General features: G+C 32.0%; 1 protein-coding gene and 1 pseudogene across 1 annotated transcript; both read left to right on the top strand.

Moving 5' to 3' along the window:
• Nucleotides 1-6,855: 6,855 nt before the first annotated feature.
• LOC129306748 (WAT1-related protein At5g07050-like) lies at nt 6,856-8,803 on the top strand. The gene is made up of 6 exons (XM_054947482.1): nt 6,856-7,166; nt 7,273-7,335; nt 7,416-7,532; nt 7,622-8,027; nt 8,113-8,264; nt 8,345-8,803. The coding sequence occupies exons 1-6, from the start codon at nt 6,925-6,927 to the stop codon at nt 8,571-8,573; spliced, it is 1,209 nt and encodes a 402-aa protein (XP_054803457.1). The 5' UTR covers nt 6,856-6,924; the 3' UTR covers nt 8,574-8,803.
• A 4,078-nt stretch (nt 8,804-12,881) lies between these two features.
• LOC129304934 (70 kDa peptidyl-prolyl isomerase-like) lies at nt 12,882-16,666 on the top strand (annotated as a pseudogene).
• Nucleotides 16,667-18,915: the final 2,249 nt, after the last annotated feature.

The raw sequence follows: 18,915 nt of genomic DNA, 5'->3' as shown, positions 1-18,915 counted from the left end.
ATTTTTACCATCTCGTCCTTTTCTGCTTTTTCCGCTTTTAGAAAATGAGGAATGAATATCAGTGGAGACATGTGTCACTATATATAGCTTTCTAATATTTGTATATAAAAACAAATTTACTTTCCCTGCTTCTCTCTCTCTCTCTCAAATAAGACCGATTAACCTATGAACGCGATAATCGCCCGTCCTAATTCTAATATTTATATATTTTAGTATGTTTCTGATTTTGGTGAGCTTTCAAAATTCAGCTTATTTAAACTGTTTTTTAAAAGAAATAATTTTATCTTATGCACGCTTAAGTTAGGATTCGATATTTTAGAATATGAATTCGTTAAAAAATAATCATCATTATTTTTTTCATAGACACGCACTCAACACACGCAAGTGAACATGCCGGAAACCCATCTTCTTTTCTTTAAGTTCATATATTGAAGAAGACCTTCTCTTGCGTGGAATCAAAACGTACTATTCTGGTCCAAAGTGATCATCGACACTTTGAAAGTCTTTATGAAAAGTAAACACAACACATTCGTCCAGTGAAAATGCGCATTAATTAAAAAGGAAAGGAGAAAGAGTTGTTAATTCTCTGTCATCAACAATTAACATCATTAACTTACAAAACCGATTGATTTTCAGCAACTTTTGAGGGCATCTAAAAAGAACCCTACCATCATCAATTGCTTCTTCTTGGGGTTGCAAGCATGAATTGTTCAAAATATAAGAAGAGTACTGGTTATCTTTCAAATCAATTATGTATGATAAAGCAAATGCATTATACAGGAGATAGATAGACGAGACGTTGCATGAAGGATTCGTATTAAATTAAACGAAGAAAAAGGCATTAAAGATGAAGCAGTGATTGGCTAAATAATTGATTAATCAGTGACGCTAATAATGTCATAATGGATATGGATCTTTGACCAGAAAGGTGCAATAATAGAGATGAAGATAGAGAAAAACGTTCAAAGCAAGAAAAGAAGTGTTGCTATAAGGACTTGTGACAACGACTCCATATAAATGGTTTTCGTTGGAAAGATGGATGGACGATGGAGAAGACCTAATAATATTTTGGATTGAAGGGATTGATTGAATTGGGAGAGAGCGAGGTGGGGAAGATGATAACGAATGGGATAAAAAGAAGGAAAAGAGCTTTTGGCTTTGCAAGTCTTTGTTTCGAAACAAAAATCAAACCTAAAGTGCACAACTTAGTTTCCTGATATTTAGTTCAGTGGAACCTCTTTATGTTGTTTTCCTTATAAAGGTCCTTTATCCAAAAGATGGTGATAAACAACCCGCGCGTGTCATCTTCTCGTTTTTTTTTTTTTTTGGGTGCAAGCATTAGATCCTGAGATCATCTCCTCTTCCAAGATATTGAAAGTAAATAATTAAGGGTCATGTAAAGTAGTTTTGGAAACTAAAATAAAATTATTTAAGAGGTATATATGAGTATTGCTTTTCAATCTTCATATCACTTTTATTAATGACAGATTATATAGAATATAAGCAAGTAATAAATTTTTAAATGAAAATATATAATTAACATTAATGTTCAATGGGAAAATAAAGACCGATTATATTGGGGATAAGTGAAAAATTTTTTAAGCCTAAGGTGGCCTTAATTGCCTAGTTTTACACATAATTTTGGAGGAAGATAATATAATGGTGGATCTCTCTCAACTAATAAATTGTTATATATTTAAGAGTTGTGATTTGAATTCTTAAGAGCTCTTGCTTAACCCCTTGTTTGGATAGAGAGGAAAAAACTCTCAAAAATAATTAAAAAAATATTATTTTTAATTTTTTTTTCATAATTTTCTCTCATTCCTATTTTATTTTAGCTTTTTTTTTCCCTCCAAACGAAGCCCAATGACAAAAACTCTTAACCCTCATGACCAAGTCCCAACTTGAACAATCAACCACCATCAGTTAGTTTTACAATAATAGAGTTTGAGATTGCAAATTTTAGGTACATATATGGCATTAAGGAAACAGATTCCATACTCATCATCATGATTTGCTCTTGCTCATCATTCAAATTAAATCCAGACAACATCCATATCTAATTTAATTTATACAATTGTTTTATTTTAATAGATGCAGTTTCAAAATAAAAAAACTTTATTATTATCATTACAAAATTAATAAATCGGGAACTTTAAATTTACAACGTCCAAACTTGATTTGAATAGTGATGACCTAATTGAAATGGTCCCCAATCTCATCGTGATGATAAGCATTAAGTGAAGACGTGCATTGCGATTAATCACCTGAATGTGTCCCCTGGCTTGTTTTTCTTCCCCAACTGAATCTAGCTTCTTCTTCTTGTATTTTTTTAAAGGATAATTAGTTCACTATCTATTGATAATGAACATCTTGGACGACAAATTATTATTTGAACAGCATCTTACATTCTGAACTTTTAAAATGAGCATGCTAAACTCTAAAATATTACTCGAATAATAAACTACCTCCTGTCATTAATTTACATATAAGTACTATTATTTGTTACTTTGTTAGGCCTATTTATAGGCTAATATGACACTAATGTCCTTTTAACACATGGCATGTCAATTGGGTTACATAATTGATAATATTATATGGATAAATAATGAGGGATAATTTATTCAAAATTTATAAATTAAAAAATTTTCTTCTCATTTCAAAAGTTTAAAATTTAAAATATTATTTTAATAATAATTTATAATTCAAGATGCTTATTAACCCTACAATATATTACTAATCATTTAAGATTGGAATATCATCATCTACGAGTACGTACAAAGCTTTGATTGCTTCACTGTTGAAACTTTTGGTGTCCCGAGACTACAAGCCAAGGCAAGGAGTCAATTTATTGAAAGCTTGGTGAAATTAGGAATAAAGTTAATTTTTTTGAAATCGTGGAAGGACGAAGTCTATCGCAGTATCAAGGTGACTTTGGTCAGTGTAAGTACGTGCAAATTTAATTTACTCTCTCCGTTTCTTTATATATATATATATATATATATAATTTATATCATACAATTAAAAAAATTAAATAATTATAATAATTATATCTGAAAATAAATAATAAGACTAAAATACCCTATATTAATCAATATAAGTAAATATTAATTATTTCTCATTACTATAAACTATGAGTGGCTATTTAAAAAATATATAACAAATGATAGTTTCTAGAAACGGAAGGAGTACATTAATATTATTTTTCATTCTTGTCATCATGGTATGTATGATCTGGTGTTTTCTATAATACTTTGAAAATGATTATCTCCAAATATATGTATAACAAAAAATATTTAATTGATGTTGTTTTCGTAAAAATTGTTATATCTAATAAAAATAAGTTGACATAATATTTATTATTTACTATTTTATTTTGCATATTTAATTTAAATAATTTTAAAATTTAAAAATATCCAATAATGCAGGAAGCAAGACTTTTCAAGGTGTGATTATGGCCCTTAAATGGGGTCAAAATGTCATATTTCCCCGTGCAAGTTCACACAATTATATTGAACATGCTTAGCGAAAGGCTAAGCATACCATTTAATATCTCTGCTTCGGATTGCAAAAACAGAAAATGACTGATTTGTCGTTTTACCTTTATTTAAAGCTATGTGGTGGTCACAAAATTAACGAATGAAATTGAATATCAATAATAGAAAAAGAATGCAACTTTTGCCAAAATGATTAGCGCCATGGCCTCTCATAACGGCCTTAGGCCGAAAAAAAAAAATGCCAATAATTCATATATTAAAAATAATCATCAATTATTATATATTTTTAATAGCTAAAGTGTATATTTGATTATCTAATTTTATATAAAATTTTAATTTAATTCTTTAATTTTATAAAGTATCTTTTTATTTTTTTAATTATAACATTGTTAGTTTTAAATAATTATTTTTGTACTCATGCCATCATTGTTATTTTAAGAAAATTAAATTTAACATATCAACATTTAAAAATACTTTATTAATATTTAAAAGTTTAATGTTAAAAATTTTTATTGATAAAATTAATGGTGTTAGAGTTAAATGAATGAAAAGATACTTTATGAATTAAAGAATCAAAATGAAACTTAATATAAAGTTAAAGAATTAAATGTATACTTTAGTATTTTTTTAATAGAAAATCTAGTAACAAAAATATGAAATATTTTTTTGAAAGGTTGGATATTAAACAAAATATAAAATATTTTTAGTATTTTAAAGTATAATTAAGATACTTTACTCCAAAAAATCTTTAATAAATAAATTATTTTATATTTATTTTTTAATGAAATACTCTGTTAAATAAAGGCATATATAAAAATATGATATTAGTTTAAAAATAATTAACTAATATATAAAATGCAATATTTAGTTAAAAATATTTTATAATTTTTTAACAGAGTAGTATGAACTCTAGGATCCATATTTTGTTTGTGTACATTAATTGCAAAAGATATTTCACCAGAAGTTATAATTTGTCATGTTAATTATTACCAGCGGTTTTAAATACACGATTGTGCAAGGCTATGTATGGTCAGCATTCTAGTTAGTGAAAATTGAGTGATTTTAATCATCTTGTCATTTGTGTTTATATGGCCATTAGGCACCGCGTCAAGGGCCATTCATTATAGGCAATTGAACAGTTATTAGACTTTCTTAAACCACTTCTTAACATTAATTATATTCTTAATTTAATTATTGCTATCAGTTAGCTCCTGATATTAGTTACCTCTAAATTATTTTAATTTTTTTTTTAGCAAAGCAAGTAATGCCAGTAATGATATTAATTACACAGATTTTTTGAAAACTTTTCTTGCAATAAAAATGGGACAGGAACAATCGGACAACACTCTCCACATGCATATCACCTTTTGCAACACTTTCCAAATTATCAGTTTGAGCAGAGAATTTCAAAACCTTGTCATATGTGATTGGGTGGTTATATATATAAACGCCAAATTCATGACTTCATATACTCTTTTTTTTTTAACATGTATTTCATATATTCCTCTTATAGCATGCAGGGATTAGCTTTTAGGATATTTGTGTGACAAGCGCATATCAGTACAGTATTAATTTCTTTTCTTGAATAGTTTGACATTAGCGCTTGTTTTTGTTCTTTTCTACTCTTCGACCTCGCCCATGGGACAGTGCCACAGATATGGCTGCAAATAAATACAAAAAAAAAATTTAATTATTCATTCGGCCTATTTACAAGTTAAATTTTGGTATTTATAATCATATAAGACTTAGTTTATAAGTAATTAAATTTTTTAACTGATGCCTCTATATAATTTTTCCTATAAATAAAAGCAAATTCGTCGCCAATACCCATCCACCATCTTTGCGATTTTAAGAGAGGGAGAATTAAAAAAAAACAAAAAATAGAATTAAGATATGGCAATTAGGGAAAAGTGAGGGAGCAACAAGCATGAAGTGGGGGGCAACATCAAAGATTCACACAGCAATAATATCAAATAAGAAATGAAGCCAAGTGCCACATTCACTTTTAATTTGCTATCACTTCCCACCCACATTTACTATCACACGCATGCATTCCGAATATACCGATTCATCCTCCAACCAGTAGTACTTCTCTTGTTGAAAAATTCTTCGCTATCTCCATTTCTCTCTCAACTTGCCCGCTTTAATCAATCCCCAAAATATCATTTAATTACCTCAAGCCTATAATTAACTTAATTATCTTGTCATTTCCAACATTTCTCATTACAACTAACAAATTTTTTATTACTCAATAACTTGATTTCAGGCTGCTGCTTGCTCCAAAAAGTCCAAATGAATTAACCAGATCATCAACTCAAAATAAAAAAAAAAAAATTGAAGACAGGACCTTAATCTACTGATGAGCGACGTTCGGATAAGATTCCTGTGCGCCTATAATGCCGTCCGGGGCAATACAGCACATAAATAAATTACTCTACTTTGTGTTCCCACCAGCACAAAGCGGAACTCAGATCATATACGTGGAATACACATCATGATAGATTCTTTATGTATATCAACTCAAGTGCCACCAATCATCAAAGTTGCATATATTACTTCCTCCATTTTAAATTATAAGGCACTTTTAAATAAAATTTTACATATCAATAAACCTTATTAAATATATTAAATAATCTTATTTTTCAAAATAAAAATATAAATTTCTAAAAATTCTTATCATTTGATATATTAAAAAGAGAAAGGATGAAAATTAATTATAGAGAGAAAAAGGATTAAATCAAAATTGATGCATGTAATGAAACTTTAATTTATTTAAGGAGTTTTATGTTTTGAAATAAAAAAACTTCTTTAAAAGTATTTTATAATTTAAGACGGAGGTTATAATTTATGTGTAATAGTTAGCTCTGATTTGCTAATCAAGTCTCGACAATCCATTCAGCTAATTACCAAGCCGTGGGTTGTCCTGGTGGTAGGTATAAAATCAAGGGGTAACCAGCCAAACCAAGTGACCCAAATGATCCTCTATTATTTTTGCATCGCAGTGAAACCATGCATTTATAATTATTAATCACACTTTTTCATGCACACCCGGAAAATTAGAATATACTAATCTTCACAGAGATCCTGCAGGTTAAGAATTATTATTATTATTATTATAAAAAATGCACATTTCTAGAATATATATATATATATATATATATAATAAGTTTATATATAATTTAAAGGCCAATATAAAATTAATGTGAATACTAGATGAGGCTAATAACCGACTTGACGTTTTGGGCGCATTCCTACGCAGGTGTGAGTTTTTTCAAAGCGTAGGATTCTGGAAGGCCTTGCTTGTGGAGACCGAGTTACTTCTCACCTCAACAGATGAGAGGCTTATAAATAGGAGGAAGGGCTATTTCACTCAGGAGACCCAATTCCTCCTCCTCTCAAATCTGTGAAGTGTCAGCTCTAGAACTGTATGGTAATTGATATTCATATTACAAACATCAAGAAAGAAATGCAAGAGAATGGATGTTGTGGGAGCGTTCTTGAGAGGTGTAAGCCGTACATAGCCATGATCTCCCTTCAATTCGGATACGCTGGCATGAACATCATCACTAAGGTTTCCCTCAACCGAGGTATGAGCCACTATGTCCTTGTCGTTTACCGACACGCCTTCGCCACCGCCGCAGTCTCTCCCTTCGCTCTTGTTCTCGAGAGGTACTCTCATCCTTCCTCGAATCTTTCTTTTTCCTTCATTCTTGCTTGTATTCTGATTCATTACCTCTTTCTACTGTCTTCCTTGTCCCCTCTCTCTTTCTCCCAGGAAAGTGAGGCCCAGGATCACATTCCTTGTTTTCATGCAAATTTTCGTTCTAGGACTTCTTGGGTTAGCATTTTCATCTTCCCTGAACTTCAGTTCCTACCTACGGGAAATTTTCTGCAGGTTCTTACTCTCTGGTTTTACAGGCCTGTGATTGATCAAAATCTGTACTACGCGGGATTGAAGTTAACTTCCCCAACCTACTCATGCGCTGTAAGCAACATGCTTCCCGCAATGACATTTCTCCTGGCAGTTATCTGCAGGTACAACAAATATGACGATATTCAATACTAATCTGTTTTCGTCTTTCTTCTGCTTTGACCTCACACGGTGTGGTGTTGGTGGTGGCCAGGATGGAGAAGGTGGACATCAGAAAAGTTAGATGTCAAGCGAAGGTGATTGGAACGATAGTTACAGTTTCTGGGGCTATGTTGATAACACTGTACAAGGGCCAAGTCATCAACTTTTTCTGGTCTCACTACATGCGTCACCCTAGAGACTACACTCCTTCTAGTGATTCTGGGGACAAAGATTGGTTCAAGGGCTCTATTCTGCTTATAATTGCGACCCTTGCCTGGGCTTCTTTCTTCATCCTTCAGGCGGTGACGTTGAGGACGTACTCGGCTCAGCTCTCGCTCACGTCACTCGTGTGTTTCATGGGCACGCTGCAATCAATGGCAGTCGCGCTTGTTATGGAACACAAGCCCTCTGCTTGGAGCATTGGGTGGGACATGAATCTGCTAGCCGCAGCCTATGCTGTAAGCCTTGCTTTCTCTCTCTGCTTCTCTCTTTTTTTCCCAGGAAACGAGAATCTGATAGATGTGTAAAAATATGGTGAAACAGGGGATAGTATCATCGGGCATTGCCTACTACGTTCAGGGGGTCGTGATGCAGAAGAAAGGTCCTGTTTTCGTGACTGCATTCAGCCCTTTGATGATGATCATTGTAGCTATCATGGGCTCTCTCATCCTGGCCGAAAACATCTACCTCGGAGGGTATTTTCTACGCCCATATCTGCGATTGTTAATGACTAATTGATAAGTGATTGTTAATTAATGTGATTTGTGATTTTCAGGTTGATAGGGGCCGTGCTGATCGTTGTGGGTCTGTACTCGGTTCTATGGGGAATATACAAAGAGAACCAGGAGGCAGAGGCAGAGGCAGAGACAATCTCAGAGGAAATAAAGGGGCGTTCAGAAATTGGAAGAATGGTGCAAGTGAAGGAAGACATTGAAACGAACTACAGTGAGATGCCAAGTGTTGAAGGTCCTGTAGTGATAGCCATTAGTGTTCCCAAAGCTTAACGCAACAGAGAAGAGACAGCACAGAGAATAACAGAGGGTGCTTCGCATGAGTGAGGGAAAGAGACAGAAAGGGATTTGAGGGGAAACGTTTTTTGCGCCTTTATTTTTTTCACTGTCCTCACCTTTAATCTTTCGTCAAAAAACTGTTTGGTACAACTTGTAATTAGCAAAATTTGAAGAAGTTAAAGGAAATAACAGTGTCGGACATGCAGACATACTATTTCTTAGCATTCGCGTGGAAAGAAAACACGATTAGTTCTTTTTTTTTTGGGTTAAAAAAAAAGGGAATAAAACGACGAGAGAGAATCGTGATGGAAAATGCGTAGGGTTTAATTTAATGATTCGCGTTAGGATTCTCTCAAGTGCTAATACAATTGCCGTTTTGTCATCACGCTACATTGGCTACAGCGGTGAAATGTTCGAGAAGCTCAATGTCCCAAAAACAAAAAAAACAAAAAAACAAAAAGTGTTCTGGAGGCTGACTTAATTGTTGTGAGAATCTCATTAATTGAATAGAGGTGAAGTGTGAACCAAGGGGAATCAAACTGGAAAATTCTGTTTTATTTTATGGTTCGATGCCTCTTCCACTCTTGACAATGTTACGGTCATTATATTTGATTTTTTTAAAAAAAAATTATCGACATTAATATGTTGGGAGAAATCATGGTTTACTTTAGATATGTCAATCCTTCCCTCCCTGAATTCAGTAGTTAGATGATTAATTTATAGATATACAGAAAATTAAGTAAATTAGTTATTTCCCGCTGGAAAATTATGGTACTATATATCATTTTGAATGATTTTATCATTTTTTTTAAGTTTCCCCTTAATTATCATTTTTTTTTCATTATCATTCACCACTTGTTGATAACTCTCTCATTGTATTTTTTTTTTATCCCGCGAAGTTTGAATACTTAGCTTATTGCGTTGCTTTCATTTGAATTAATCTTTTTAATTGATCTTTAATTGATGATGTTTATGTAATAAAAATGGATTTAGTGTAAATTACAGGAAAAAATCATAACATGAAAGGAAAACATTCAGAAAGTTAAAACTCAGTTGCATATAGTTGAACATGTATATTTAAAGAAGAATTTTGGCACATTAATTATCTATAATTTATAATATATACTTAAAATTTTCAATTAAAACCACATAATTAATGGTGTTACATACATATAGCCATGCTGGTATTGATTCACATGGGGCAATGTATGCGTTTACTTATCTATTGGGTGGAGAATAAATATATATAATTACATCACCATAGAAATTCCAAGTGATGCATGCAACTCTATTATATTATACTCCTTTGGTTAAAGAATATAAGATATTTTTTATGAGTTAATTATTTAAAAATGTAAGGCATTTTTAATCTTTTGAAGTATAATTATTATCTTTTTTTTAAAAATGCTCTTATTAATAATAAATTTATATTTATTATAGAGTATTTAATAAGAATATATAAAAAAATAAAATTAATTTAAAAATAAATAACTATTTTATTAATAAATAAAATTTAATTAAAAATACTTTTCCTTCTCCCACTAAGGGAGTATTGCAGAAGTGTTCTTGTTTTGCACTTTCATTTGAGGGCCCCTATCCCAAACACAATATGCTTTCTTACATCATTCTCATTGAATTCCTGGCAGAATAACAAATAAGGACTCTTAAAACCTATCAAGGTTCTCTTACAGCCGAGACTTCATGAATTTATAATTCAAATGTCTTCATTTTACATTAATTTTCTTACAAAGTCTTCAATTATCATTCTCCCTTGATTCTTCCTTTTTATTTTGTAATTTTATGGGAAAAAATTAATTGAGCATGTTTCTTTTAATCAATTTGATCAATTACGAATCTAATAGTTAATCATGCAGAGTGTTGGATTTCAAAACATCCACATATCATAATTTTATCGAAAAATTAACATTTTATAATTAAAATTATTATTCAAAAATAATATACACATGTAAAATTTCATAATTCAATTTTATATTTACTTGATTAACCCTATTTTCTTCGTACAAGTTAAAGAACATAAAAACAAAGATTTACTATATCAATATTAAAGTTGAATAGGCAGAAATTATGAATAAGAAAAAGGATATATTTATAATCATCATCGGTGGAAGATGACAAGGCATAGAGCATTGCTATATTGTAACTGTTGAATTGATATGAGATCATGTAAAATTGATGATAAAGGAACGAGAGGAGAAGTGACAAAAAATTACTGATCACATAGTTTTGGCATATTCTGTTTTATTTATTGTGCTCGTTGCTGCGTGTGCTCTCATCAATTATGGGTATGGATTCAATGACTATCCCAAGTTCTTGCATAGAATGATGTCATTTCAACCTCAGGATTTCACCAACATTTCAAAATTGATACTCAACTCTATTGCAGGAATAACTTTTTATGTCAATTATTTTAGACTTTTTAAAACCTTACTGCTGGAATAACTTTTTTTGTTAATTATTTTAGACTTTTTAAGTCAATTCTTAAGAGAAGTAAAAAGAATCAAAGTAGAAAAGTCTGCTTTTCATACCTAAAAATCTGTTTAATATAAGTGCATCTTAACTATTTTTTGGCAACCATTTGCATCAACACAACCATTTGGGATGTCCACTTTATGTAAAGACTTAATGAATATATTAAAAATTGAATCGATCGTTAAATTAATTAAGTTAATAGTTAAAATTATAATCAAACTAATAATGAACAAAGCATTTTATAAATGGTTAATGTATCGGTTTAATGGTTTATTGGTTCATTCAGATTTCCATACTATACTTGATACACTTACTGAATCCAAATATACTAATCACACGTTAGCAAACACAAGATTATAGCCAAGAAAGTTGGTGTGTATGGGTGAGTAACTTTGCACCAAATATGTTAGCATAGTTATGAAGGCACAAAGTTATCACATTTGTGAGACCGGAACAAGGACACGCTGAGTCCAGCCTTTACTAACTGATAAATTTACTATAATTGAATATAGCGATCAGAAATAGGTATTATTTATCTCAAAGGAATCAAATTAAATAACGGAGCTCAATTACACAGATAGCTACTGTATGTACAGATATGTGAATATAGCTAAATCGATTCTTTTGGCATTCAAGTGGAAATTAAGTTCACATCATTTTGGTGTAGATAGTGGCCTGACATACGACTATATCCATTACTCTTTCTCACCAAATCTGTAATATTATATTCTGAAGTTGCCAATTTAAATCCAGAGCGACAACACCAGGAAGCATGATATGAAAGCCTACAGTATACCAACATCCATCACCACGATATCCATTGGATAACTTCTTGTGTCATTATAAATGGGAAACAAATTAAAGCAATAAATTAAAATGGCATAGTGGTGACTGGTGCGGGTGTTGATACGATATTCTCACTCTTTGATTACTTACAGATGTCATTCTATTAAAGACAATTCTGATCAAAGCATGATTAGACATTAAATGTAAAGATTATATTATCACTCTTTTGTACCACCAAGTGCCATTTCAGTATCATCCTGTTCATTAACATCACACTTATGCCTCTTGCTTGCCCATCTAATTATATATATATAACACCTTATTATTAACTGATTAATTCCAAGTGGACATACAATCATGCAGCAATTAATCCGTGTAAATTCTCGGTATAACTATACAACCACTTGTCATCTTCTAACTGATTTATGCGAATTAAAAGAAACATAAGATCATTCTATCAAGTCTTCACTGCAAAAGTGCTTGGACCTCCGCAGCCTGCTCGGCATATTAAAATTTTGACACAAGAAACCATTAAAGTGCGACGGCGTTTTTAATTTTTTTCGATTTCAACGAAACAAATTGGTAGAGGTGTTTTGTCCAAAAAAAAAAAATTGGTAGAGGTGAAATTAACTAGAAGGAAAAAAAATGATCCGTCAAACTTTTTATTTTTCATTGGACATAAAGAGGCAAGTAGCTCTTAATTAGTTTCAAGTTCTAATTAATTAATTAATTAAAACCTATTAGATATCGTCAGACAAGAACTTAACCAGGGCAGTATATGGTCTATAAATTGAATTAAGAAATTTACCAATTTGCATGTTGTATGTCAGACCTTCATTGTTTAACCGCAAATGAAGTCGTGATGACATGCACCTGCTTCGAAGAGGAGGGTAGAGTTTTTGGGCTAAAAAAAATAAAAAGGAGGGCCCAATTTTTTAATCCAAAGAAGGAATGCTTTGAGAGGGTATTGGGCCTGTAAAAGAGGTGGGAAAGCAGCATGGCGCAGAAAAGGAAATATGTGATAACTGAAAGGTTTGAAAGGAGGGAAGCCAACAACGGCTTATCCTCTCTGCTTCAAACTTACTCTGTCATATTGACATATCAATGGCGTTGTCTCCCCTGCCTTCCACTCTCAAAAATGAAGAGAATTTCCAACGGCCTGAATTGCCTGAGACTCAAATGGGGAACGAGGGCCTCACAAAGCGCATCCTCGAAACAGGACTCTCTTGGCAAACTCCATCTCCTGGAGACCAAGTCCAAGGTAGGTTGAATACTCAAACCAATCTGCCAGTTGTTGAATTCTGAGCCGAGCCGCTTTCATATCTTGTTTTGCTCGGTTTTCAGTTCATTTCAGAGGCCAAGTTCTCAATGGAGCGTCCCTTGAATCAAGTCACGATAAGGGAACCCCATTTTGCTTCAAGTTAGGCCAATGTAAGTGCTCTGTACCTTTCACTTGTTCTCCACTCATCTCTCTCTCTCTCTCTCTCTCTCTGCTTATCTGTATCTGTACTGAATGCAACGTGTGCATTCTTGCGCAAGCTTATTGTTTTCCTTCTTACTGGCCAATCTAATAAAACAAGGCGTTCAAAAAACAAACTTTATTACCAAACAAGCAAAATTCGTGATGCCCATTGCGAATGACATTTACAATAATCAGGCCTTTTTTTTTTTCTTTTGGGGTAACCTTCAATAATGATGAACTTTGTTGCTTTTAAAACATGCATAAGATAAACAATAATTATTATATTGCGAAAAAAGAAAGTTTTAGCGCAGAGAAATCAAATTGCTTGGCTGTTACGGTCTGCCAGAATATTACTGTTTCAAATGAATTTGAAATCTAGTAAATGTCATAATAAATAAAGCTAATCACCAATTACGTACAATTAATTATAGGCAAAAGAATTGTCTATATTAATTACACTTATCAGCTATACTCTATATCCAAACTTTAATTTATAGTATTAATGGCATTAACAAGGTTGGCATTCAAGTCATAAGTAGTGTCATATGTGACCAAGTTATTTGCTTGCAGGTGAAGTTATCAGAGGCTGGGATGAAGGAGTTGCCACCATGAAAAAGGGGGAGAGAGCAGTCTTCAAAATACCACCAAAATTGGGGTATGGGGAGAAAGGTTCTCCACCATTCGTTCCTCCAAATGCGACTCTCATCTTTGAGATTGAGATGCTGTCCTGGATTACTGTCAGGGACTTGACCGGTGATGGAGGAATCATGAAAAAGATATTAAGGGAGGGAGAGGGATGGGAGACTCCTAGAGACGCTGACGAGGTCTTAGGTACTAAAAATGGCAGCTTTCTACAATCCTTGATACAGTATATACGCAAAAAACTTCACACACTAACCCTTCCCTATTATCCTCTTATACTTCTTATTTACAGTGAAATATGAAGCAAAGCTAGAGAATGGAATGCTTGCTCACGTGTCTAATGAAGGTGTAGAGTTTAATATAGGTGATGGTAAGTTCAACCTGCTAGCTTCAATATTTAGCTTTCCAAATTTATCCGTATGTGAAATCATTAAATATGTGCGTTTTGATCAGGCTATCTTTGTCCTGCCATGAGTACAGCATTGAAAACAATGAGAAAGGGGGAGGAAGCAGAGCTCAGTTTAAGATTCTGTTGTAAGTCAACCATGTTTTACTTCAGTTTTCTTTCTTTCATGTTGTTTGGTGATCCAGACATTCCTTGCCAGATGGCGTGATACAAAATTCAAGTAGAACCAGTGAAACGAATGGCAGTGCCCAACCAGATTCTGATTTAACAAGTCTCAGACTAGAGCTGGTATCATGGAAAACTGTAGTTGATGTCACAGGAGATAAAAAGATACTTAAAAAGATTGAAAAAGCTGGAGAAGGGTTTGAGCGTCCTAATGAAGGATCACAAGTGAAAGGTAATCTACCGTCTAACATGATTTTTCTATCTTAGCATTGCAAACAGAAGTCTCGTGATAAGAAGTTAATGGTCGATAATCTATGCTCTCACAGTAATATATACAAGTAAACTAGAAGATGGATCAATTACCGAGAGGAAAGGATCAGAGGAAGAACCTTTTGAGTTCAAAACTCAGGAAGGTATATGGTCTTTCTCTTGCATATGATCCTGGGGAATTTGTACTAGTTCCTTTTTCCTATTTTTGTTTTTTCAAATGTTTCAATAGGTTTTTCATGTATACTTTCAGAACAAGCACCTGAGGGGCTAGAAAAAGCAATCATGACAATGAGAAAAGGAGAGCAAGCCACCGTGGCAGTCACTGCCGAATATTTGCCTGATAAAAATTATTTACCCATCACCACCTTAGCTAATAAAGTTCTTTATTATGAAGTCGAATTGGTTGATTTCATCAAGGTTGGCTTCTCTTATCTATAACTACTACTAGTTCTTTGAAAAAAATAAAAAATAAATAAAACCTACACACACACACACACACACACAGCATTCACTAAGGATGCAGCTTCTATAGCTAGATGTTTCAATCTCTAAATTGGTTCTTATATACGTAAGCAGACAATAAATATTGAACTTTTTAAGGATGTACTATCGACCGTACCATCATGTGGTGGTAACTGGTAACAATTGGTGAGTGAATATTTAAGGCTTTCAAACATATTATCGTTTTCATTGGCTGCATCCCAGGAGTGAAGTGATTTTAAACGATGTAAAGTGAGGATTGAAACTTGAAATCATCTGCACTAGTCTTGCGTTATAATTTTCAGAGATGACTCTCATGTGTACAGGAGAAGCCATTCTGGAAAATGGACAGTCAGAGAAAATAGAAGCTTGTGAGAGGAAGAAGCATGACGGAAATTTATTGTTTAAGGCTGAAAAATTCAGGCGCGCATCCAACAAATATGATAAGGCAAACCATCTCTCACAAGACTCCATATAAACAATTCATTATTTTAGATGAAATAAATACTTAAAATTGAGTATTAGAGATTTTTTTCATGCCATTGTGGTAGTTTTATAAGTAAACAAAATTTCTCCACCCCTAACGCAGGCTGTAAAATGTATCGAGTTTGATCATTCATTCGGTGATGACGAGAAACGTCAAGCCAATGCCTTACGGATATCTTGTTACTTGAACAATGCTGCTTGTAAACTTAAGTTGGGGAGTATACTGAAGCCTCAAAACTCTGTACTAAGGTATTATCTGATCCTACTCTCTCCTCCTCTCTATTAATTCTGTTTATGTCCTGTTGGGGGGGGGGGAAGCAGTTCCATTCTTGCTAGCCGTTGGGTTTTGAAAATAATATAGGTATATATGCTTCAAATTAAGCCTGAATTGCATAATTAAACAGGTTCTGGAAAAAGATCCATTAAATGTAAAGGCACTGTATAGAAGATGCCAAGCATACCTGAAAACATCAGACTTGGAGAATGCTGAGGCTGACATTAAAAGAGCCCTGACCATTGATCCAAACAACAGGTAACATCCCTTGCATTCTCTATCTCTATGCCTCTTTCACAACTTGCAAGGCATCAGGTTGATATATATATATATATAAATGCTTGTTTGGCTTGTTATCAGAGACATGAGAGTTGAATACAGGGAGCTGAAACTCAAGCAAAAGGAATACAGTAGACATGAAGCTGATATCTTCAGCACAATGCTTTCAAAGATGGGCTAGTCAAGAAACAAACTTGTATTATACCGTTATTCCCCATTTGATTATAAACTAGAAATAGTTCAATACCATTTCACTGCATAGTATATTTTCACGATCTAGTCAACTCTTACTTCTGGCATAAAAACCTGAAAAAATCATAATTAGAGCAACCAGATTATCAGATAAAGATGTAACAAACAAGCTAGTTTTGCCACGCCATTGTTTGTACCACTGGAGATTAGAAACCACTATTTGGAACTACGAATGGACAACACAAATAGAATTATAGAATAGCAGTCTTAGAAATTTAACGGAGGGATTGTAAAAGTTATATTATTCCAAATGTTTTATCCGTGCAAAACAATCTTCCAGAAAATCACTAAAAAGGAAAAAGAGAGAAGTACGTTTATGAAACCCAGTGAACTCCACACTGTATGCTTTAATTAGCTTCGAGGTTTGATGGAGTCACCTGGTAAGGAACTTTCTTGGAATCAAAGAAAACTCATGTTTGGAAAATCAGGGAGAGATCAAAAGCCTGGAATTGGAAGGAAGACGAAATTCCTTGATTCAAGTGCTTGGAAAATCATTAATACCATGCGGGTGTGGTACAACTAATAGTGACATGAGCTCCTCAAATATAATTCCAAAGTTTATTCTTTGAAGTGTGTCTGAAATGGCAGGCTTGGAGGTGGACAACCCAAATGATGCCAAGATTTCTCAAGGTAACTAAAACAAGTGCTTGGAATATCATTAATAAAATTACAAACCTAAGCTCCAGACTCTGCGATGATTCCCCATCCAAGGCGGCGTTTCAGTGATGAGCACTATTGATGAGCAATATGAATCGTCCAGATTAAAATTTTAAAATTTTATTTTTATATTTATTATAAAAAGTTATAAAATTTTAATAAATTTATTTTATAATTAATTTAGACAATACAAATTTTATATATATAATCTAATTTAATATTAAAAATTTTTATAATTTTTATAAGTTAATTATTCAGATATATTTTGAACCATTTAAATTTAATAAAAAACTTTTTTAGAGTGTTTATAATTTTTTATTTTAATAAATATAATATTAAAAAATAAAAATAAAGATAATATTCAAACTGGCACTTTAAAAAATTAAAAAAAAGTTATATTTAAAAATTTTAAATTTAAAATATCCAAAGTACCTCTGAATTGTTAATTTAAAAAATTAATATTAAATTAAATTATTTAAATTAAGTTTGTATTATTTAAATTGATGATATGATAGATTAATTAAAATTTTTATAATTTTTTATAATAAATATAAAATAAAATTATAAAAATAAAATCTTAAAATCTATACTGTCTAGATTAAAAAATTAATTTGGACGGTCCGATTCCCATCAGGTCTCTCCAAGGCGTGCTAAACGTCGGTGATTTGAGAATGAACTCCCTTTCCATGGTTTCGAGTTTCAAGCAAATAGTGGGAATTTTTTGGTTCGGAAAATAATTTTTATGAGCAACGTATGCATTTAAATTTATAAAAAAAAAAAAAAGGATACCTGAAGTACTTTCGATTTTCAATTATAATATCAACTTTTTTGTATCAACATTGCTTTCGCTACCTTTGATTTTTAAATCAAAGGTTTTTTTATATAGAATAAATCACTACCATTGATATTATTTTCATTCAAAGTTTTAAATTTTTGGGATTAAAAAAAATAAAACTAAGTTTATTTTTTAAAAAAGATTAGAAATAATATATGTATATGATACTTTTTTTATATTTTTTAACAAAAATAATACTTTTTATATACAATAGGAAGGTTTGAATTTTTAACATGTACTCATACCATACCACATCTTTAAAATGATAGTTTTAATTTAAGACTTCTCTTATTCTTTATATATTTATTATAATAAATAACATGACAATAATTACTCTCTAATTAATTGATTGATTAATTTATGCGCACATATATGTATTTGGGCCCTTCAACAAATACCCTTGGTAGAAAGATCGGGACCAAAAATTTTATCATGAGGCACATTATCATAAAATTTGAATCACAAATTGGCAAGAATTGTTTTAAGTTAATTAGATTTTCAAGATTGAGTTTTGAAAATATAACACATAAGTGGTCAAAAGCATCCAATTTTATGGTGCTTGTGATATCTTGATCTAAATTAATTTGGGTATCAAGTCTTGTTAAAGTCCTCATGATTTGAGTGAGGCAGGCTTAGGATATTTGGTGTTTATGTCAAAAAATAAAGTTTGAATCTCATATTTTAAAAACTATCATAAGATCATTAAATGTATGATTTAGATTTAAATAGAGTTAAGAATATAAGTTAATTTGAATCATGAATTCTTCTATATATGGGTTGAGAAAAATACAGGTGTGATTGTGTTCAATCCAATCTGATACAATTCTCATGAGATGGTGGGTTAAATAAGTC

This window comes from Prosopis cineraria, unplaced genomic scaffold (assembly GCF_029017545.1).
Source record: "Prosopis cineraria cultivar Desert tree isolate PC_DT_omini unplaced genomic scaffold, ASM2901754v1 PC3, whole genome shotgun sequence".
Taxonomy (NCBI): Eukaryota; Viridiplantae; Streptophyta; class Magnoliopsida; order Fabales; family Fabaceae; genus Prosopis; species Prosopis cineraria.
Note: the sequence above shows the minus strand (reverse complement) of the source record. Positions and strands in the feature narration are given on the sequence as shown.